The sequence below is a fragment of the Pelobates fuscus genome, chromosome 4, assembly GCF_036172605.1.
Source record: "Pelobates fuscus isolate aPelFus1 chromosome 4, aPelFus1.pri, whole genome shotgun sequence".
Classification (NCBI taxonomy): Eukaryota; Metazoa; Chordata; class Amphibia; order Anura; family Pelobatidae; genus Pelobates; species Pelobates fuscus.
This window is the reverse complement of record NC_086320.1, coordinates 103,505,982-103,530,719: the sequence shown is the minus strand read 5'-3', so window position 1 is coordinate 103,530,719 and position 24,738 is coordinate 103,505,982. Positions and strand designations below refer to the sequence as shown.

The 24,738-nt window shown below is 39.4% G+C and overlaps 1 protein-coding gene across 1 annotated transcript; it reads left to right on the top strand.

The window, feature by feature from the left end:
• Positions 1 to 2: 2 nt before the first annotated feature.
• On the top strand, positions 3 to 23,098 carry RNF125 (ring finger protein 125). Its single transcript, XM_063451438.1, has 6 exons — positions 3 to 665; positions 12,514 to 12,667; positions 14,482 to 14,576; positions 16,129 to 16,228; positions 17,435 to 17,539; positions 20,226 to 23,098. Exons 1-6 carry the CDS (start codon positions 517 to 519, stop codon positions 20,310 to 20,312), a joined length of 690 nt encoding a protein of 229 aa, XP_063307508.1. The 5' UTR covers positions 3 to 516; the 3' UTR covers positions 20,313 to 23,098.
• Positions 23,099 to 24,738: the final 1,640 nt, after the last annotated feature.

Genomic DNA, 24,738 nt, shown 5'->3' with positions numbered 1-24,738 from the left:
ACAATCTCAAAAATAAGAAGGGGAGGGACAGTAGGTTGGTTTGGTCGCAAAATGCAGCATTCATTTGTACTTGCCTCCAGGACAAAAGTTTCCACCCTCCTTTGTAATATATGCTCAGATCACACTACAAAACTCTTGTTGCTGGAAGGATTGGAACAATTAGCTCCTCCTTGTTCTCTTTAGTATCAGTTAGCAACAAGCCCATCTTTGGACAGAAGGAGGGGGCCCATCAGACTGCCTCACTCCTGTCTCCTATTACCAGCCCTGCTGTTTACTTTAGCTGTAGTCCTGGCACTAAGCACATGCTGCTTCCTAACAATAGGACACGTCGTCGTCTATTGGCCAGAGCATCACAAGCGCATGGAACTGTAACCCGAGCTGTTTCCAGCAACCTCTTCACTTTAGAACTCTGGGCAACACTTTAAAAAGATTACTTTCTCCATCAGTGATAGCAGACCCGCAGCTGCCTCTTTGTGTTCGTTTCATCCTCAGGAAGGATCTTTCTTCAGATCTAACATGGGTATCAAGCTGTCTGTCTTCAACAATGAAGAGAACAGGGATGCCAACTCCCAGGTCATTCCTGCAGAAGATCCTGATCCCAACTTCACTTGTGCAGTCTGCCTGCAGGTGTTGGATCAACCAGTGAGGACACGTTGCGGCCATATGTAAGTGTAACATTCAGCAGCCTGTCAGCCTTTCACCATTATAAGATAGCACATGAAGTGATTCCTGCACGGTGATAGAATGGGTTAATTTACTGTAATCTCTATCATTTATATTCTAACCGAATAAAGAATAAACGTTGTCATAGTATTGCTGTTTTTATTTCCACTATTATTATTTGTTTGTATAAATGGTGCTATTAATAATACTTTTCCAATATTATCAGGTTTCAGTTGTTATCTTTTACATCAAGGTCGATATTATGCCTAAGTTAGAAAAACAAACAAACTGACAGCTTCAAATAATAGTAATGGGAGTTGCAGTCCAAGATAACAACTTGTTCCCTATCCACACTGCTTCCAGACGTACAAAGTTCAGACTCCTGGGATAATACATGTCTGGACTGCTTTTCCCTTCTAGCAACATTAGTTCTATTAAGCAGATTTGTTATGGAATTACAAGCTTAGTCCTCAGCACTGTGACATTTTCTTTGTTCTGTCATACTTTTTTTTTTCATTGCTTTTTTCACACAAGAGAAGTTGGTTAACTATATCTGTCCCGAGTTAGATGAACTTGTATGGCCTGTTTACAATGTGGCCACCCAACCGATCGTTAATAAATATAACTATAATGGAAAATGGTGGCTGTGCGATAGTTTGGTCGGCCCCACATTTCCTCAGCTGGCCACAATCTCTCTTTGTTGCTGCTCAACTTCAGCTTTTGAGTTGTCAGGCTGATACATTAACGAAATGTGTCCACTGGCTGGTGGTACAGCTGGCTTCATTGTTCTTTCTCGAGTAGCATGTGGCAGTGCACAGCATAAGACAGGATCTGCACTTATAGGGTTAAACCAGGCTGCCATGTTCTTTGTTCTTAGCAGCTATTCTCCTGAGTGCACACTCACAGCACTTTGTCCTCAGATGGGGTTTTCAACCCACTTGCTCATCTTACTTGCAAACTGTTTGTATTATGCCGTGACCTTAAAATTATTGAAATGTAGCATACACAAAAGTGCTATTGTAGAATTACTGATTCTGAATACATTTTAAAGAGGCACAACACAAACCCCCTAATATATATTTTCACAAACTTGGGTGATCATTACAAAGAGGTTTGGTAAAGGCACACAATCTGTTACAGACTTTTGTTTAAACAGGTCTATAGTCCTGCTTTGTCAGCATTTTTTTTGACAATCTAGAAGTACTATTAACTTCTTGAGTGTTGAAGGGATTCACAGTGATTTCTGCACATTATTGGCCCTCAAAAAGCATAAAAGTATCAGTTATCGAGGCTATAATGTGGCCAGTGCCTAGTCACATACAGTCACCACCACTCTCCTTTGTGTTTGCATGTGGCCTGCCTAATAAGACGTATTAACTGAAAACATACACTGGTGGCCTTTAGCATTTGGATGTGGCTGCCTTAGTGACCGCATGAACTAAATAGGCTCAGAAGAATAAGTGAAATTTTAAGTTAATTGAGTTCTGTGAAGTAATAGTTTAGTTTCAGAAAGTGTATTGTGCACAATTGAAAAACAGTGTGCAATAATTAGATCTTGAAAATTATATTTGAATAGTCAGATCCAATGAAAATGATACATTATACAGATTATTCACTTTAAACATTGAATAAGCAATTTGAAGAAAAAAAACCTGTTGACTCTAGATTGTAAGCTCATGGGCAGGGTTCTCTTCTCCTTTTGTTTCAGTGTGTCTATTATATTTCCCCTGTAATACCAATATATCTACAATATGTATACGAGCGTTATGTAGGAACTGTTAAATAATAGTGTTTGGTTTAGTGTTTAGGATTTGCATGGAGATGTGCTCATACACAATAGTAGCTCCCTAACTTTAGCAGTGATATTAAAAATTACACCATTATGAACAGTGCTGTAATGGTGAAACATTTTGAAACATGTTAAAGGAACACTCTAAGAACCATAACCACTATAGCCCAACTGTAGTGGTTATGGTACCTATGTGCCCTGGCCCCTTCCCGGAGTAATTACTCAAAGTTTTTAGAACGCTTTGGAAACTCACGTGGATCTCACTGGGCGCTATCGCCTGTCGCTGCATCTCTGTGCTAAGCAGGTCTGTGGAGGGCCATGCTCATTGTTAGAGTGTCAGCTGAGTACTTAAGGCCTATGAGTGCGGTCAGTCCAGATACCTCGCAGGCACATGAAGGATCCAGGTAAGTTATTACACCAATCTAAAATGGTTTACAGACATTTGGGCCTTACGTAATTCTGGATAAGCACATTTTAAGTGAGATTTCCCTTTAAGTGTCTGATATTAAACTTTGGATATTTATGGTTTTGGTGTGAAAAAAATAACACTATTTGTCATACTACTAACAGTGAATTTGTTTAATTTTATAAATTCAGACAGCAGCTAACAGATTGGTGACCTACAGCTTCCATTATTACCAGTTCATGTGTTGTTGCTTTTGTGTGTTGCAGGAAGTTGAAGCATGTTCAGACAGCTGTTGAGTAACCATATGTGTAGGTTTTATTTTACATTTCTCCTTGCAGTAGAATCTCCAGCCTGTAGGAATTGTTGAATCTGTTCCAATTTTCATTTGAAACCAGAGCTGCGAGTCAAATGGGCTAAACCTCTTAAAGAAAAAGTGCCACTGTATTTTTTACCCTTTCATGAATAAATATATTCACACGTTTCATATTGTTGCATAAAAAACTCTTTACTTGAAGGATAGAAAATTTAATAGGACTCCGATCAAAAAACAAAACAAAAACAATTATCAATAAAATATATTTAAACCACTTAGTAGCCCAAATTAAAACATATTATCAGTATTATACCCCTATATTTAACAAAAATGTCTGGGAGGTCTGGAATTTAAATGTAGATATCTACACCACTGACTTTTCCTTTATCCTGGGACACAGTGCCTCCATCTTGTCTCCCTGTCAATCCTTGTTATTTACACCTGTTAGCACAGTAGGGGAGAAAGAGAACCAATTGGGGTTTTGTATAAAAAGTAGTGTTCTAAAAGTTGGGCAGTCACCATGGAAACCCACGCACCCAGAAGTCACACTGGAACTAGCAGACATTTTGCATCACAAACCCCTCCCCTTTTTCAGAACAGAAATTATATATATATATATATATTTTTTTTTTAAAGAGGGAACCAATACAAATGTGGTGTACAACGAACATAGAGACAATCGTATACATCAACCTTACACAAAGCAATTGTATACATCTATGGGAAAATGTTAATAAGTACATTGCCCACAGTCATGTTTTTGACACAGAGTATACACTAAACTCCGAAAATATTTTTTTTCTTTTAATGTATGAAAATCCGTAAAAGGAATAAAACAAGGAAAGAGAAGAAAAAGGGGGAATGAGGGCGTAGTGGCGCAATACACCAACACGGATCCAGATGCTGGCCAAGTGTGTAAATCTCGCTCATAGTGCAAAAAACAGCCACTTTTTATACATAACCCACAATATTCCTCTCAGTTCATAAAGCTTAAGTCCAGTTCCCTTGAAGTTTTCTAAACTCGTTGGTTGTACTGTGCAGAAGGGAAATGATGTCATGTGAACAATAGCACAGTTTATTTCCTGACATGAAACAATGATAGTGGGAGAACTGCATGACTCATGATGATGCCAGGAAAACAATATATAAAAAAACTCCCATGGGGAATAAGGGGGTTATTTCACAGCGAGAATATGAGAGCACACACTGTTTTCTAAGACTAAAATTCATAAATAATAGAAATAGATATTTAATAGATTTCTGTGGGAAAAGCAAGTCTCATGGCTTGACTGGTGTGTAGATTTTTGTTTAACATTGTATTAAGTAAAAAATTGATAATTTCATAGATTAAATAGATTATTTGTTAGCAGGGCCGGACTAGGACAAAAATTCAGCCCGGGTATTTAAAGGCAGAGCAGCCCTCGGAGGGGGTGGCCCAAGAGCGTGCACGTTGTGTCATCACCAATAACATTCATGCCTCTCCAAAGTGGGCACATTTGTTTAATACCCCTCAGGGCAGTCCACGTATAGCGTAGTGTTGATAGGCGGTGTGAGGGGGACAATAGTGGATGTGAGGGCAGAATAAGAGATCAAGAGTGTGGAAGGGGGAAATGGGGCTGCATGGTGTGAGAAGGGGACATGGGGTGCAAGGTGGATTGCGCTCCATGGTGTGCAGGGCCGGTGCTAGGATTTTTAGTTACACAGGCAAAGATGCATTTTGGCGCCCCCAAACCTCATTAAAAAAAAAAAATGCATCTTCACCTGTGTGTCTTTCCTCCCAAGCCACAGGCACACAGGCATAATTTTTCAGTCACACAGTCATACAGGTACACTGTCATACAAAGACAGCAATAATCATACAGAGACATACAGACACATACAGTCAGAGACATACAAGCAGAGATATACATGCATACAGAGACATGCAGGCATATAAAGACATACATGCATACAGAGGCATACCGCCATACAGACACATACATACAGACAGGCATACAGAAACACACATACAAAGACATTCAGGCACATACATACAGACATACAGGCATGCAGACACATACATACATACAGGCATACAAAGACATACACACATACAGATACATGCATGCATACAGAGACATAACATCATACAGACACATACATATAGACAGGCATACAGACACATAAATACATACAGAGGCATACCGTCATGCAGACACATACATACATACAGAGGCATACCGTCATACAGACATAAACATGCATACAAAGACATACAGGCATACAGAGACACACAGACACACACATACGTACATACAGAGACATAAAGGCATACAGTTACATACATGCATACAGAGACATAAAGAAACATACGTACAAGACATACAGGCATACGGACACATACATACAGAGGCATACCGTCATACAGATACATACATACAGACAGGCATACAGAAAAATACATACACACACACACACACACACAAACTCACAGACACTCGAACACACACACACTGACAGACACACATACTCACATGCGCACACACACACTGACATACACACTCACACACACCGACAGACACACTCACACACACAAACTCATAGACACACTTACACACACACTGACAGACACACATACTCACATGCACACACACACTGACAGACACACACTCACTCACACACACAGACACACATACACACTCACATACACACACAGTAATTAATAATCTACATTAAATGTAAGTGTCCCACCCAGCCTCCCTACCTGGAGAGCTGGCGTGGGTCTCTCATTGGTGGTCCAGTGGGGCTGCTGGGAGGCGTGCGGCACAAGTTGATTAGGAGGCGGCGAGGGAGCTCTCTGATCTCTCTGACCGGCTCCCTCGCAGGCTGTTTTCTGATGCCGCGGGAGCCGGAATATGACGTCATATTCCGGCTCCCGCGGCATCAGCAAAAGGCGCGCGAGGGAGCCGGTCAGAGAGATCAGAGAGCTCCCTCGCCACCTCCTAATCAACTTGTACCGCACACCGCTCCGGGGATCCAGGAGGTGACCAGGCAGGAGGGAGCACTTCCATCCTGCCAGTCACTGGAATATTGCGCCCCCAGAGCCGGTGCGGCCGCCTGTGCCGCCTTATGGACGCGCCGGCCCTGATGGTGTGAGAAGGGGACATGGGGCTGCAGGGTGTGAGAAGGGATACAGGGTTGCATGGTATTGAGGAGACATGGGGCTGCAGGGTGTGGGAAGGGGACATGGGGCTGCAGGGAGAGAGATGGTGTAATGGGGCTTCTGGGTGGGAGGAAGAAAGGGGCTGCAGGGTGAGAGGGGGATATAAGGCTGCTGGGTGTGAAAGGCATTAGGGGCTGCTGGGTGAGAGGGGGGACATTGGGCTGCTGGATAAGGGGGAGGGGGAAGTGGCTGCTACATTAGAGGTGGGGACAGTGGCTGCAGGTGGAGGGCACGGGCTGCTGGGTGAGAGGTGGAAACGGGATGCAGGGTATTAGAGGGATAGACAGGGGATGCTGGGGGAGACAGGGGCTGCAGCGTGTGAGAGGAGACATTTTGCTGCAGGATAAGAGTGGGACAGGGGCTGCAGGGTTAAAGAGGGGAAAGGGGCTGCAGGGTAAGAGGGGGCTGGGGCTGCAGGGTGAGAGGAGGACAGGGGCTGCATGGTGAGAGGAGAAGTTAGGCGCCGCAGGGTTAGAGATGAAGATGGGATGCAGGGTGTGAGAGGGGACATGGGGCTTCTGGGTGAGAGGGGAGCGGGGCTGCAAGGTGTAAAAGAGGCTGGAACTGCTGGATGAGAAAGGGGAACATGGGTCAAAAACAACTTACATACTCCCCCACTCCTCTTCCTTACCTTGATCCTTGGCAGGAGAGGATGCTGGGGAGTAATTATTTTCCCTGGTGGTCCAGTGGAAGTAGTATCTGGTCTACACCCCTTGACAGGTGTAGATCATGTGCACAGGGCCTGCTCTGTGCATCAGTGTGCAGGCTGGTGAAAGAGATCTTTGATCTCCCCACCGCAGAGAGCTCCCTCTATGGGCCGGTGTTCTATCATTGTGCTATACCCGTCAGATTTCTATACCCTCGTCACTTCCGGGGAGGGGAATCAGCTGGATCCTTAGGACATGGGACATTTAGGGTTAATGTTAGGGTTCAAATTGGGGTTAGGATTAGGGACTTGTTCACTTTTAGTGATATTTCACAATAGGGGAATAGTGATTTCTCACACTTTATTTTAACCCTTACCCCAAGGGTTAGGGTAAGAATAGAGTGTGAGAGAGGTTAGAATCACTTACCTAACCCTAATTTGAACCCTCACTTAACCCTAAATGTCCCATGTCCTAAGCTTAGTGAATGCACTAACTATAATGAAAGTGTAAAACTAGTTTTACTTACCTTCCAGGACCTGGCTGTGGAGGAGTAGCAGGAGTGCAAGCTGATTCCCCTCCCCGGAAGTGACGAGGGTATAGAAATCTGACAGGGTATAGCACAATGATAGAACACCGGAGTTCAGGCAGCATACGCCCTAAAGGGGCCGGCCGGGGAGATCATTTGATCTCCCCTGTCAACCTCGGCCCATGGCCATCGCGGCCCACCAGGCATTTGGGCATGGCCAGTCCGGCCTGTTTATTAGCATTCAGTGGTAAATAAGGCTAAATTATAACTTTCTGACTTCTCATTACCAACACTATTTTATGATCCTGATAAACCCAGAACTGTGCGTTAGTTAGTAGATCCACAACACTCTCCAACATCTACCTTTAGATGAAAATAACTTTCATCTCCTTTACATATAGAGGTCTAAATAGAGGTGTGGTCTGGGGGCTGGACTGTTTAGTAATAACAAACAGCTAAATGTAAAATGTAATTTAGAGCAGGAAGAATGTATCTTATTACACAGACTGATTTCTAAACACATTTAATGTAGTTGAAATACACATTACTCTGAGTAGTATTTATCTGGAGCTCTGCTACCACACACCAAATATGGAGCTTCTTGAGAAGAGGTACATTAGGATATAAAATAAGGACAGAGGGATTTGGGGTCAAAATAGGGACTGCCCCTCTTAAATAGGGACACTTGATAAGTATGATTCTATACTGCTGGACATACATTTATTATATACATTTTCCTCCTGTAAATATCACTCATAGCTCATTGAACAGGCCCTCCACCTCTCTGTTTCAGTACGTCGAGTGGTCTGGTTACAATTGATAGTCTGTTAGTCCACCCTTTGTACAGCGCTACGGAATCAGATGGCGCTATATAAATAATAAAATAATAATAATATATACGTTCCCAACACACAGTCATTATGGGCACACACACACTCTCTTTCTCTCTGACCTCACAGACTAAAGATTAAAATAATCTTTTCTTGTGCAATGTGTTTTTCATAATAACTATTGTAGACTTTGGAATTAAGTGTTTGTTTAGAGAGAAGTTTTTTTTGGTTTTTTTTAGCTTCTTTTATTTGGCAAAGTTCAAAATCTAGAATTAAAGAGTAGAAAATAAATACACAACACTAGATTGGACTTTCTGTCATCGGTGTTGTTAGTAACAATATTTATTTTCTGAAACTGTAGGTACCCAGACCACTTAATCTCGAATAAGTGATTTTAGTGCCACGTCCCTTACTGCTTAACCGTGCAGTGTAAAACATTTCTATACTACAGAAACACCAATGCTTGCATTGTAGTGTGTAAATGGTCTTCCTCAAAAATGTTTACATTTGTCTGAAATTTCAGAATTCATTTGATTGGTGCAGCGTTTTGCTGCACATGTGCTCTAGTCTCCCAGTGGTTTTTAAATGGGAAAGTATTGGTTTGGCTGATATCCTCAAGGATTCTTTGAGAGTACGTTCTCTGGGTGCCTATACTGTCCCTTTAAATTCTGATATTGTTTCACTTTTATACTTGTAGGACCCTCTACACTGTATACAATTGCAAAGCTTATATAAGTAACGTTCTTAATGCAGTTACCCAAGAAAGGTTTTACCATTCAAAAGGGTGACCCTTGTAACTCCCATAGCCATTCACTTCGCTGCCCAAAGTGCCCCAAGAAGGTTTAGAAGCACTGTTATACACCATACATTATTATTGTAACCGTGAATAAATGGTTAACTTACCGTATGTGCAGCACACTCTGGGCTGCCATGTGCTGTGGACTTTGAAGTGGTTATTCTAGTTTTTAAATTCTCACTCTGCTGTCACCTGATGAGTGCAAGCGAAAATAGGTCAAACCGCAGCTGCTAAATTCAATGATAAATATTTGTTTACTACTTCCCATAAATATGTTACTGCAGATAGCGTTTTAACGTTTGTACAAAGATGTACAAATATTTTGCCAGGTTAATCATTAATGCTGGGTGCAAGCTCAGCAGACAGAGTTTTTATGAAATAGTGACTAAATCTAGTCATCTGGTCTGATTGCCTGATGCAGAGTAGGGAGGCGTTTATATTCTCTGGACAAGTTACATGCGTATGTTTGTGGACAGAATTTCTTGGCAGCAAGTGAGATAACGAAAGCAGTGCGCAGAGGATTATTTGTTATTACATTATGTCCAAATGTGCACTCAGTTTGCAGGAAATACTGGGTAATTTACTAAAAAAAAATTTTTTAGAATTCCAAGGAAAACCTACCTCCTGTCTGAAGACATACTTAAAATAAAAAGACAAAGCTATAATTCTAAAATAAAATTTCTACCCCTCACTCATCTTTCTAACTCTCCATCTCTTCAATTCTTTTCATACGTCAGTGTTTCTGTGTGTATCATTTTAATAACACCACTGTAGATAAGCACATATAGAACTATTTTGTATTTTTCAAGCTCAGTTTACCTATCACGTATTTTCTTGCAAGAGTTGCAGCTTCTGTTTGTTAACTTGTCAGATAGAAGGGCAAAGTACCAGACTAGTTTATATACAGCAAGTTTTACCCCTTTCCTGTCAATTTAGTGGCTTCCTGGATTAACAGCTCCCCTGTTTCCCTTCCCCTTTGAAGGGCTGAATACAAAAGTATATTTACAGTTTAATAGATAACCTGTTACTCGATTACCTGAATGAAAGATTATTTTGGAAACCAGCCTGCAAAGAAAAGGCTGCCAGAGAAATCATTAATATTGTTCTGGCAAATATGACCCCAGGACAGTGCATGGAACGATCTACTTCACATTGTGTACAAGCTTTATGATTAATTAAAGGGATATTCCAGGGCAGAATTACCATATATCATTCATTGGAGAGATATAAAACAGCATATGCATGAATGGCATACTAAAAGGACACTATAGTCACCAGAACAATCATTATTTTCAGGCTGTTTGCTGTAAACACTATATTTTCAGAGAAAATGCAGTGTTTACATTACAGCCTAGTGATACCTTCACTGGCCACTCATTAGATAGCTGTTAGAGATCCTTCCTGGGTCATGGCTGCCTAAAATACATCCAAACATTCAGTGTCTCCTCTCTCTGCATGCAGACACTGAACTTTCCTCATAGAGATTCATTGATTCAATTCATCTCTGTGAGGAGATGCTGATTGGCCAGGGCTGTGTTTGACTTGTGCTAGTCCTGCCCCTGATCTGCCTCTTTGTCAGTCTCAGCCAATCCTATGGGGAAGCATTGTGATTGGATCAGGCTACCACTTCTGCTGATGTCAGCAGGCAGTGGGCAGGTCAAAAGGAAACAGGGACAAAGTAAGCAGCTCCAGACTTGAATACAAGTAAGATTTACTATATTTAGGGAGGCATGAGGGGCCCAGGGAGGCTAGATGGTGGTTTTAACCCTATAGGGTCAGGAATACATGTTTGTGTTCCTGACCATATAGTGCTCCTTAATAATGATAATAGATGTTTGTAATGAATCCTCTCAAGCCTCTGAATGCTGTAGACAGTTGAATAGGAACCATACGAATAGGTTTGCACTCCTAGCAGTCAAACTGGAACAGCATGCAATAAATCCTCCCCCAATAATGAGACGACACTTCACTTTGAGGGTTAAACAGGAACTCTGGACTGGCTCATCCAGCCTGGCTTTTATTTCCATCTCACACATACAGGCCACACCCAGGGGGAGGCATAAAATTACCAATAGTATCACGGGTGCAACCCACACATCCCCTCCCCTTAGTGTGACACATAATCCCATTATGCATACAGTTTAAAATATACTTTTTACACAACTTTCATAACTCTAAAACCATACATCACATTCACATAAAAATACAAATCCACAATCAATCCATTCAGGGGAACAACATATTAAAAAATGGCATGAATCCGACCAGGGGTTCAAAAGTTACTAAAAGTATCTTTTGTCCCTTACTAGCCGCATGGCAAACCAGTTTAGACAGGTTTTACATAGGCCTCTATCCTGGAGACAAAGAGGAAAGTAATCCAATTATCTAGGGTTAGATGCAGACTCCATTAACCACATGGTTACAGAAAGACATAAAACACTTTAAAATACAGAAAGTTACTTTTTATCCATAACACACAGACATTTCACATATCCCCAGATAGCTGGGATCTGAGCGCACAAAACTACAGAATAGCGCGCAGATCCTATTCACACAGTACAATTGCCATGGAGCTAAAGTCTTTCCCATAGTCTTTCATTATATGAATAGGCTCCATGGTATAGCTATCTGGGGTATCACCGCTCACACAGGGCCATAATCACTGAATAAAAGTCCATACGTTTTCAGGGGCCATAGTCTTAAAGGGTATTGTTACCCAAAGTCTCAATATGTCCCCAGACAGTTCTTAAAGGGCCAGCAGCAGTACAATAAAATACCATTCACTGTGCTTAAAGGGCCAGCAGTCGCACAATAAAATACAATATGCCCCAAATAACCCAGGGGCCATAGTCAGCAGGTAGGAGGCGGGCAAACAGGCTTCTCCAGGGCCCAGTGGCGAGGTTGGTTTCGCCACAATGTTCTTCTTTTGAAACATAGGAGATATTTCAATGATCCTTCAAACTGAACAAAAAACTGACTGGGATCACTGAGCAAATCCCTGGTCTCCAATAGCAATGGGATAATTACTGATATTAATCTATGGTATGTGCTGTGGAGGATCAGTAATTTGTCATACTAATTCATAGCAGCCATACAAATCAACTGTCTTGCGTCTGACAGGACAGTCCTGATTTTGAGCCCTGTAAAACCTGGGTGATCCTGGGTGATTTTTTTCTGAGGATACAAGAGTAAATTCACTATAAAATTCAGCAGTAGCACGCTCATCGCTGTGCTAATTGGAGGTTTAGCTCAGTTAGTGACTATGTTTTATAGTGACATATTTGCATATGTTAAATTATATCACAATTAATTATTCTTTTTTTATACTTTTGTTTTTATAGATTTTGCTATGTTTGTATTAAAGCCAGCTTGCGGGCAAGCACATATTCATGCCCATACTGCCGGACTCAGCTTGTTTCAGAAGGAACACCTGCAGTTGATATAATTAAGAAGATGAAAACTGTATTTCAAAACTGTGAGGAGTGTGACAAAATGGTAAGGAGATTAAAAAATTATGTAAACATATAAATGGTTTGTTGACTAGATATTCAATAAGAAGTGAGAATAGAGATTCCTTGTTTTTTAAGGTGAACATCGCAAAAAATGTCATTCGCAAGCCATCAGTCTATGATAAAATGATACTTTGTTATCTTGGGATACTAGAATATAGTTTTCTACGTATATATGGCTAAGTCAGGGCAAGAGATTGCCATTTAAACACATAGCTTTATCCTCTAAAAACTACAAAATAGCACATTTAAAACAACATTGCAAAATCTAGGTAACAAAAGTAAAATTGGAACAAAAAAGCCAGTTCTAAATTCTTAGCTTTGCTATTTCCCGAAATGTTACAATTTATTTTTAATTGACACAACATGCTGTTTAGTGAATAAATAATAAAAGCACTGTTATATAAATCTGAAAATAAGTCTTGTCGTGGCACTTGTTTATTGAAAAAAATTAAAGGGACACTATAGCCACCTGAACAACTTCAGCCAAATAATGTTGTTTAGGTGAGAACTATAGCTCCCTGAGCCTTTCTCATGTAAACACTGTATTTTCTGAGAAAATACAGTGTTTACATTGAAAGCTAGGAACACCTCCAGTTGCAGTCACTCAGAGTGAACCAGAGGGTCTTCGGAGTTCATGGAGGCATAATATGCCTCCATCCACTCAGATCTGCTGTCAGCAGAGCACAGGGCAGCACTGTGCACCGCATCCTGTGATTCAGTATCTCCTCCGTTTGCATGCAGACACTGAACTTTCCTCATAGAGATTCATTGATTCGATTCATCTCTATGAGGAGATGCTGATTGGCCAGGGCTGTGTTTGAATCATGCTGGCTCTGCCTCTGATCTGCCTCTTTGTCAATCTCAGCCAATTCTATGGGGAAGCACTGTGATTGGATCAGGCTACCACATGTCAGCAGACTGCTTGTTTTTCTGAGTCTAACAGCATGCAGATTTACAGCTTCAGGCTTGAATACAGTAATATTTTTCTATATTTATGGAGGCATGAAGGGCCCAGGGGGGCTAGATGGTGGCTTTAACACTATAGGGTCAGGAATACATGTTTGTGTTCCTGACCCTATAGTGATCCTTTAAAATATTAGACATGTACCACTTATAAAAACATTGCTGTTTTTGCAAATCCCCTTGAATTGCTGACTCTCAGAGTTGAGGGAAGCTGTGTTCAATTCACAAATGACAATGTCACGATATTTTTAATTTTTTTTTTATATAAAAGCACAGTGTTGTGGTTATGGTGCCAGGAGTGGTCTGACACCTAAGCACCTAAGTAGTGTAAGTAGACAAACTGTATGCTAATGTTTTGACTTCTTACCTAGGGTCCATCTACCATCGGTCCCTTCTACTCATCTTTCCAGAATGGAGAGCTGGAATCAAATCTCTCAGGCAGAAAGCTTAAAGATGCAGAGAGGCAGGGAGGAGACCCCAGATGAGAATTCAAACCATTACATAGGGGGGAAGACATCAATGCACTCCTAGCACCATAACCAGTGCAGAACATTGTAGTGGTTATGGTGCTTGGGGTGCTCCTTTAACATTGTACTTTTTATTTCCAAAATCTCAGTTTTGTAAAATGGTACGTTTTTAACTGTAAGTTATTTCAGTCAAAATTACCAAAATCCTTGTAATCTGAGCAAGGCAAAGCTTGATGCTACATTTTAGCTAGATATCAGAATATTATGGTATTAACATATGCTTGTATGAATTAAATATTGAATTATTTAAAAAGGGAATAGTATTATGTATGTTGGAAAATTTACATTGTTTTACTTTATTTTATAGGTTTGCTTGAGTGACATGAGAGCACATTTAAATATATGTGAGCCATACATAATGAAATACGGCCCCCTCGAGGATATCGAGAAAAAGCAATACAAGTATGAGTACAGTCTCTCTGCTTGTTCTATTTTAAAATGTGTATAATGATTTTCATACATTAACTTGCAAAGAAATATCAAATTCGTGATTAGTTTGGGATATGCATCTAGGCAGCTTGCAAAGTGTAGCACAGCTCATCCACAATTAATACAATGTGCAATTAGTCTTGTGTCCATTGTGAAGTTGGCTTCTCAATTTCTCCTTCTTGTAAAATCTAGAAGAATTATTATTCCACTGCCCAAATAGATCTGCGGTGTGATATAAGATGGGAAATTATTTGAATTAGCAGCTGGATGGACACTGAAGTTGCCTCTCACTTAAAGGGACACTCTAGGCACCCAGACCACTTCTGCTCATTGGAGTGGTCTGGGTGCCAACTCCCACTACTCTTAACCCTGCAAGTGTAATTATTGCAGTTTTTTATAAACTGCAATAATTACCTTGCAGGGTTAACTCCACCTCTAGTGGCTGTCTATTATCTAGTGGCTGTCTATTAGACAGCCACTAGAGGTCACTTCCTGGTTTCTAGCACAGGAAACCTGTGCTAGAGCGTCGCTGGACGTCCTCACGCTGTGTGAGGACCTCCAGCGTCGCTCAAAACCCCATAGGAAAGCATTGAAATGATTTTTCAATCCTTTCCTATGGGAAGACGTAATGCGCCGCGCATGCGCATTAGGTCCCCTCGGCCGGTGGGCAAGATCAGTCTCGCCCACCGGCCGACGCAATGGATAGGAGGAGCGTCGCGGAGACAGCGGCGAGGGACATCGCCGCTGCCTCAGGTAAGTCACTGAAGGGGTTTTTACCCATTCAGTAACCGGGTATTGGGGGGTGGGAGGGAGAGGGACCCTCCAGTGCCAGGAAAACGGATTGTTTTCCTGGCACTGGAGATTCCCTTTAACTTAAAAGATTAATTACTATTCTATTTTACTTTTATAATATAGAACACTACTCATTTCCAGCACTTCAATAATAATATCAGATGTTCAAAAATAATGGAAAATATCAAAATCTGATTTGACATAATATTTGTTTTGTACTTTCCTGTAAATCCAGAGTTTACAAAACCACTCATTTTTTCATGTTTTAAAGCCTGTCATTCATAAATGGCAGTACGTCACATTAGGAGAATGACATGTAATCTATAGATTGTTATAGCGAAAATGTTAGGAAATATGTAGATTCAAAATTATTTAATTTGAATTATAAATAGAGCTGCCACAGCAGACATGGGGCATCCATCCACCCACCCGAAAATCCTGTATGATGCATCCCACAAATTGTTCTGTTGTGGCATCAATAATAGATGTAGAAGCAAAATTTAAGTAAACATATTTTGCAGTCTGTACATTTTGCTGATTATTTTAATACCTTGTACTATTCAAGATGTTATACCTGCCTGAATATTACCTTGCAATCTGTATTATACCCTATTGTTCAGATGACAGGTAGTCTTTGAAGATGTTATTGAAAGGATAGAATTTTGTATTTTCAAAGAAATTATTGTTCTCTCAAACCATTAAGCCAAATAGTAAATCTGTCTGTCTATTTTAGAGATGATGTGTATCCATGTCCGTTTTGTCACGTGGAGCTAGATGTAGATGGCCTTGTAGAACACTGCTTTACTAACCACGGCCGAGAAACCACACCAGTGGCAAGTACCTTCTGCTGCATCACGCCTTTTACTGATAATCCACAAATAACTGTGTTTGGTGATAGGTTATCAGTGGGAGTTTTTGAAAGCTATTTCTATAATTATTCCCAGTGTTGAACACTTCTGTTTGCATGGACAGTGTTAACATTCAACTGCATGCATGCTAAATCCTTTGAGGTTGCATGATTAGTAATATCTCTAATAACCTCTATACTTTCATTCACAATGCCTCTGGGCATATTTGTTAACTGATACACTGTCATAATGGATCCTTTGTCCCTTCAGTGTAACCCAAAAATGAGTATAGTTGTTAGCTGAAAAAGAAAATTGTCATCCTTGTCCCGTGACAGAATCCTACGTCACGATGACTGTTTATTGCTCTGAATAAAAGGGTACTCAATAACCCATATTATAAAATCAAAGGCAACAAATAATAATATAACATTGAAATAAACATTCCTAAACTTTTAAGGAACAGCAATCATCTCAATGTCATTTTTGTGGTTAAACACTTCTATCTATCTATCTATCTATCTATATGTCTATCTATCAATCTATCTATCTATCTGTCTATCTATCCATCTAATTTATCTATCTATCTCACTCTTTAGTGTTTTTTTACTATACAATATGTAATTATTATATAGTTGCATCATTAAATAACACATAAAAAGCCTATTTTACCTAATTAATTTAAGCACACTTCCGAACTGTCACAGTTTCTGAGGAACAGTCTTAATTTGCCTGGTTTGTCTCTTGTTTGTCTTGAGACACCAGAGACAAGTCCCTAATATATGAACAGATAATTATACTCTCTCTTTCCGGGCAAATGTGAGTCAGAGCATCCAGCCCATACAAAAGAGCTGCAGCAGTGCATTGTGGGCTGTCCTGAGTTGGTCTTCTCCAACTCCAAGTTGCTGGTCAGTCTGTCATGCATGGTTCATTCTCAGGTAGGTCCACCCCATCTCTTTAAGTGTCTCTGGCTCACCTAATCCCACATTCATATCTCCCAATGTTGGGAGGAATTATTTCAGTTAAAACTTGCTTTTGGTGGTTTGAGGACATTTTTAAACATAATTGAGGTCAGTTATGTACACTATGTATCTGGGGTCTCCTACTTCATGTATACAGACATACAATTCTAATTCATGTTTTGCTGTGAGATCTACTAATTCAATAACTAGATTATTATTTGCAATATTTCAGGCGTGTCCGATTTGTCACCTGATGCCAGGAGGAGATATAAGCTACAGGAGGAGCTTTCTGAAGCATCTCCATAACAGGCACGCTACATACTATGAAAACTACATAGTGAGTACACTTCATAATGTGTGTGTATCTTATTTTTATGAATAGTTATGTTATAGTAGAAGACCACTTGCATTATAATCCCTGTCTCAGGATGTTATCCATCACAGGCGTGTATTGGCTGTGGTGGACAACATCCTGAGATGGGGATTATACAGTCTACGTTGTTGTTAGAGCTCTCAGTGGCTCTATAAATTGTGAGTGTGTCTTCAACATTTATTAGTCAGTGTTTGTTTTTGCCATGGTATACCACCCAGATGTTTTCTATTTGTTTTTTATCTTTAAGCAAATTGACACTCTGTATATGAAGAAATCTATATCCCATATGTATGTATATATATTTATTTTTTTAATATTATTTTTTTTTGCTGTGCATATCATCATTACATATACGCTTGTCATGCCCCAAAAGCAATTGACAAGCAGAGAGCATACTATGCCATAAAACATATTTGGGACATTCAGATAATACATGCACTTTTTTAAGGGGTTAGTATAACAATAGTTAACCATTGCTAGTTAAAATGAGTAACAGTCTGCCCATAACTATAGTGTGAAATTATTAGAGTACTATTGAGGCATCATTTGTATCAAAACAATTGGTACAAAAACAGTGTATTCATTGTTATAACAAGCTAGTGCGTTATATTATTTAATAGCTGTGTTGAATTGCAAGCTAATCTAGTGTTCCTTAAAAAGGGTTTAAATACGCTGAAATCTAGTAGCGAGCGTCTGCTATGTATATGCCACTGAGACCCTTATGCCCCACGGTGCTAATAGTAAAACCTGTGAGGGCAGTTAAATATGTTAGGTGATGTCAGGGCTCTTGCTAGAAATAAAAATACATTTTGAAGCGTTTTTAGAGAGTACGTTAGAGAGAGTACATTAAACAGGCCCAGGAGTCCTTGGAACGCATCCTAGGGCTTAGGCATCACTGAGTTTCGGATAATCCTTTGGGTTAGCAGGCTGTCGGCGTCTGGTGTGCAAGCCGTCTCATTTGCACATTCCTCATGTATGTCAGCACAAACTATAGCTAATAGCATTTATACATGGTTACATAATTCATACAACAACTAAAGTAATTTTTTAACATAAATGCCCTCTCTACTCTGTAAATTATATAATAAATTAATTAGGAAGTCTGATCACTATCAAGCACACCGCATACACTTGATTAATTGGCATAGCGTGCATCAGTGGGAATGTAGTTGGGGTAATATACAACGTGATTGGATAACATTTCTCTTAGTCCTGAGCTTACCATTTTAGCCTGGGACTATGTATTTCCCTTTGTATTTTGTCCCAATATTTAAATGCAATTTTGCTACAAAAAGCCATTATCTTTAGGTTGTGAAGGCAGTGATTTTTACCCACCCTCCAGCAGTGGCAGATCAAGCGTGAGCAGATATACAGCATGTAGGCATAACCTGCCACCTTATGTGAGCATTCAAATAAATGCACCAACTTATGGCTGCCTTGTCATAATTAAATGTCCATAGATAGATAGTTAGTTGCTTGCTCCTTTGAGAATATACTGGCAATGATATTTTTCTGTAACAGTCACAAATAATAAAGATTTAAAAAAAAAAAATAATTAAATACAGCATATATACATGCATGGTTAAATAATGCATTGCCAATCATTTTAATAGTAATCACAGTGTACCGATAGAACGATTGCACAGAAGGTTTACATAGTGGAATGGACACAATTAGAATGAAAATAGGTCAGGATCATGTTTGTTAGATATGTCCACACCCAATATTAAAGGGTTACTCCAACCACCAGGACCAGTTTTGCTTTTTAACCCCTTAAGGACACAAGACGTGTGACATGTCACGATTCCCTTTTATTCCAGAAGTTTGGTCCTTAAGGGGTTAAAGTGGTCATGGTAGTAGCAATCTGTATGTGCAGCGTTTCAGCATATGGTCATGGTAGTAGCAATCTGTATGCCCTGAATTTAAGCACATGTTCTGGACTGCCCATGGTCAATTTTGTACAAAAATTATATCCGTTGTCAGCACGCTAGCAGCGAATGTAATTAGATTCTTCACTTGCAGGCGTGCTGTGAGCGCACCTACAAGTAAAAGCTCAACTTCTCTCCAACCTTGTCCACCACTCTTTGTACATTCCCCTTCCTTCCCTCTTCAGCGATTGGAAATAGGACAGGCTGTCACTCAACTCATCTGATGGATGCATGCAAAATGTAGTATTCAGTGGTCCAACAATGCTTCTGGGAGAAGCGTTTCATTGGACAATGAATGTAAAGAAGACGGTGTAACATCAGAGTAGACAGGGACACGACTATGGAGGACTTGGTTCAGAGCTCTATTCCTGGTAAATTCAAACCTTTTATTTATGTTTTTTTTTGTTTTTGTTTTTTTAAAGGGGGACTTGATGTAAAGTGCCCAATAGGGCATATATAGTTAAAATTAGATCTTAAAGGAAATAGGGTTGGAGTACCCTTTACCATAATAATTTAAGTAATGTAGAACACAAATTAAATATTCTGTAGGAGTCTGAACTCCAAAACTAATATATCAGTGAAAATCATTGCTTGCCTTTTAGCTATACGCTCAGATAAAAAGGTATTGTATTTAACTCTCTTTAGGAAGGGTTCACAGATTCATCATGTACCCTTGATTTTACTGTAAACTGATTGCTAACACGATATTGTTTGTATTTTAGGATATAGATGTAGTGGAGGACATTGTTGTTGAAAGAGTCATTGATATCTCTCTGATACACTGGATGAGGCCTTCACAAAGAACCTAAAGTGATCCCAAGACCAACAAAAGAAGACTTTCATTGGGTGCTAATGTGTATGCCATTTTGGATTTGGTGATTCATTACTTTGGACTAAACATGACATGTTGTTTTTTTGTTTTAGTTTTTAACGGAACCCTGCACATTAATAAGGCCTTTTACTCTGGGATTGCTGGAGAAAATAATTACCACATTAATTTAAACACATACATATATAAATATGCACGTATGTTTACATATGCAGGCATATATAAACGTTTGTGTTTGTATGTGGTTTAAAATGCATATTTACAACACAAAGGAAATGTGAAATATTGTTCTGCAAGCATCTAATCTCTATTTGTGAGCCAATGATTGGTTTGCATTGTGAACATTTACTGAAATTATGATCTTTCTAGTATCCAGTCTTAAGAATTATGCATTGCTGGTATATATTTAATGAACAGAATTTTCTTAATAACAGCTTAAAATACTGTTAAACACCCCATTAGCATCACTAAATACTGGGAAAATCTAGAAAAAAGCAGTTGCACTGTTTGTTCTTTTTTGACGAAAGGTCTGTCACGAATCTGCTTTACAATGGTGGTGATTATGTAGAAATCTCTGCCTGTTGTTTCTTGCAGATGAGTCAGGTCAGTAGAAATATGAGCAAGCCCTTAGGAGCCGTAACAGAGGCCAGCTTTCCAGGGGCAAAATTGAAATGGAAGAAACGTGATTTAAGAAAGGGAAAGGAAGATGGTACGAAATATTGTAATTTTTCTAACTCCCGCCAAAGGCAGTGTATGAAGTTAATGTTCATTCTTTTATTAATGCCCTATAGTATGATCATTGACACAGGAACTTCTGTATTGAATCAGTAACATGACTTGGTTGGAAAAGTCAAAGGTCACTGGCGATCAAGTTGGCCTGGTTTGGCCTTTAACCCTGCCATGAAATTATTTTTCTGAGCTGTTAAGGCATTAGAGTAGTCTAACAGGATTTATGTACAAATATTTCACTGTTGTATTGTCTTTCATCTGGCTGTAAACGTTTCCCTAGCAAGCCTTTCAAGTCTAGCTCAACTTGATGCTATTTTTTTTTTTTAAAGGGGACATTGAAATATTTTAAAGACCACATAGATGGATTTTATAATGCATTACAATTCTGTTGAGTAGCTGTAGCAGCAATATGGCTTATTTAATTAGTAGAATAGAGGTGTAAGCATTGTGGCTTACAAAAGAACAAGGAGATATTTCAAATATTTTATGGAATCCATGTTCATTCATGAAATACACACATTTATATGGTTTCAGAAGTAGATATAAGCATTGCTTACATTTTTTTATACATTTTGTCTTATAAAAAATATGTTAAGTGGTGATTTGGTTGAGGTTGGAATTTTACCTTTGCTATGCACATCCACCCAACCTAACGCCATGTCTAAACATTAACAGTTTAGAATTCCATAGTGATTGAACACTGCAAGTTGTACATTGTAGCAAAATGAAAGCTAAATTGTAGCAAAACTGAATTCTAATACTTTAGCTTAAAATGCGCATGCTGTGACAATAGTTGAGTTCAAATCAAATCAGGGATTTTTGCCTAAATGTTGCAGTTCAGTTTTTTAAGTCACTATAATTTGGTATTTAGTGAATAATCCTGAATTTGTAGTGTCATGGTTAAAAGGGGATAGTTTAGTTTTATTAAGGGGTTTGGAATGTTGAAGTTCAGGGTTAGGCAACTTTCGGCACTGCAGATGTTGTGGACTACATCTACCAAAATACTCCTACAGACATAATGCTAGGAGATCATCAGCGGAGATGTGGCCCACAACATCTCGAGTGCCAAAGGTTGCCTAACCTTGTAGTTTGTCCTGTCTAACTGACCAATGTATATGTTTTTCACACATTTTCAGTTAACAGTTGCTTCCTCGTTAATGGTTCTTAACATATCCTCTGTACATTCTACAGTTTTGAAGTTAATTATCAGGATCAGGAAGCTATGGCCACTCACAGATTTCTTTACTAAAGTGAGAAATCAAAGTGAATTCCAAATTGAAGGTCAAAATAGCCGATCTGGAAAATTCTCTGTCAGCCTTGCTTTCAGTTTGGCTACTCTGACCCTAAAGGAACACTTATAGTGTTAGGAAAACAAACATGTATTCCTAACACTATAGTGCTGGAGTTGCTGTTTAGGTGGCTGAACCCCCTCTATGTGAAGTAAAATGCTATTTAAACGTACCTTTTCTCCATTGCTGTAGCTTTCCATGGTTGAAATCATCAGTCTTGATGATCTCAGCCTATGCCTTCACATAGGAAAGCATTGGGAGGCTATTGCGCATGCGCGGCAAAGCAACACACTGCACCAGTAAGCACCAGTAATTAAATCAATGCATATCTATGGGGAGCGTTCAGAGTCTCCATGCAGACATTGAACGTACACTGTGCAGCACTGGACTAGGAAGCACCTCTGGCAGCCGTCTGAGTGACTGCCACTGGAAGTGTTACTAGGCAGCAATGTAAACACTGCCTTGTCTCTAGCTGCAGGGACATGCTAGAGATCCCAGAATCACTACATTAAGCTGTTGTGGTTTTGGTGAATATAGTGTCCTTTTAAAATGGGTATTTTATAAAAAGATTTTTTTTTTTTTAATTCAAAATTCTTTTGAAATAGACATATTGACTGTGTTGGAATTTCACTGCCATTTTTTGTGAAAACACACACGTCAACAATATTTGTTTTAAACTAATGGATGATAAACATTAGCTAAAGCTAGTTGGATGGTGTTTTTATAATAAAGCATTTACTCATCCCTACACCCATCTCATGGATTTATTGTATTAGGTTTTGCAGGTGCTACTTTTAATTAACATAATTTCTAATCAATTTAATCTAAGTGATGCAACATTTTAATCTTAATTAGTGTAACATCTGATGCAGTTTTATTGCATCACTGCAAGTGAATAGGTAAATAAAATATTAACAGCGGATGGATCTCAATCACTTAATTTCAGTAATATATAGGTGAAGTGTTTCATAATTTAGTATATAATTATGGTCTCTGTCTAAATAGTTTTGTTTAGAATGTGCAAGCATGGTTGTTTTCAATACTATTTATGAATTATCTTTATATGTTTTATTAACGCTTAGTTTTGTCACAGTTACCTATTATTTATACCTATCATACTATGTCATTTATATTAAATTTATGATGTATACACTTCATTTAACTCTGAATTAACATTTAATTAAAAGTGTCTGGTGAAGCTGAAAATAGGAGATTAGGCACATGAAGGGGTAACCCAGAGCCTATTTATTATCCATTTCTAATAAGAGACCATAGAGTGGCATTACGCTGCTTGTATTGAATTTTTTTTACAATCACCAAGCCTAAGCTAGAATTGCAATAACAGACCACCAGGAGCATTGGAGCCATGTGGGGACCCAGGCAATGGGACCTTGGCACCATAACCACTACATAAGGCTGTAGAGGTGATGCTTGCTTGCCATAATCCTATAACTAGGACCAAGCATAAACCAGTTAGCTTATACTTTAGTTAGTGCCAGCAAAGGTCTTAAAAAGGCTCTCATCATCAGACTTATTCAATCCACGTGGGCAATCGATACAATAAATGCCAACAGTTCCCTATATTTATGCCAACCTTCAGTTTATCTTCTTATGGGCTCATAGACACAGTCTGGTACTGCATGAACGTGAACCCTTTCACCTTTAGGTAAAATACAGTTGCACTTATACATAATTGGATGTATTCAGTAAACCAATTATTGTGAACAATTCACAAGAGAATTACACATTTAATTCCAAAGTAACCAAGCTTAAATACTGACAATAATCTCCTGAAAAATAAACAGTTCCCTTGTCAATTCTCTACAGTGATTTTACAGATAAATCCAAATATTTAGTGATCTGAATAGATGAGTCTGATCTGCTGGGAGGTCATTTGTGGTGTTTAAGGATGAGTACGTGTTACTTGAATACACTCTCTTAGGTTTATTCACTATAGTGGGACAGTCCCTCCATTCAGTGTTAGTGTTTTAAAGCAGTTTAACACTAAATTAGGATACCTGCCCAGACAGGCCGGCCCCCACTGGATGTGTGGCTGAGGCAGAGATTGCACACTTCCTTGTAGCCTTGTAGCCAAAACGTTTCATACCTGCAATTGGTGCAGCGATAGGCTGGTTGCGGTCAGTTGCCACTCTCAGCCAATCATTGCTGTTCGGGCTAATGCTTCCTCGTTGGCCCATACAGCACAGAGTGAGTTGTTTAACATTAAAACATTAAAAAATGTTTTTACTCTGAATGGTAGGATGGCGTCGGGGTTACTCCAGACACTGTAACCAACCACATTAATGATATGAAGTAGTTACAGTGTCCCTTTCATATGAACTCTGCACTTTAATAATCATTTTAAAGGGGAATTGTCACTTCTCTGCA

What these genes read in the sequence shown, in the direction of transcription:
- RNF125 (XM_063451438.1), top strand. Translation starts at nt 517, where the DNA reads ATGGGTATCAAGCTGTCTGTCTTCAACAATGAAGAGAACAGGGATGCC. An exon ending in AGGACACGTTGCGGCCATAT is followed by an intron (nt 666 to 12,513) that starts GTAAGTGTAACA and finishes TTGTTTTTATAG; the next exon opens with ATTTTGCTATGTTTGTATTA. An exon ending in GCCGAGAAACCACACCAGTG is followed by an intron (nt 16,229 to 17,434) that starts GCAAGTACCTTC and finishes GCAATATTTCAG; the next exon opens with GCGTGTCCGATTTGTCACCT.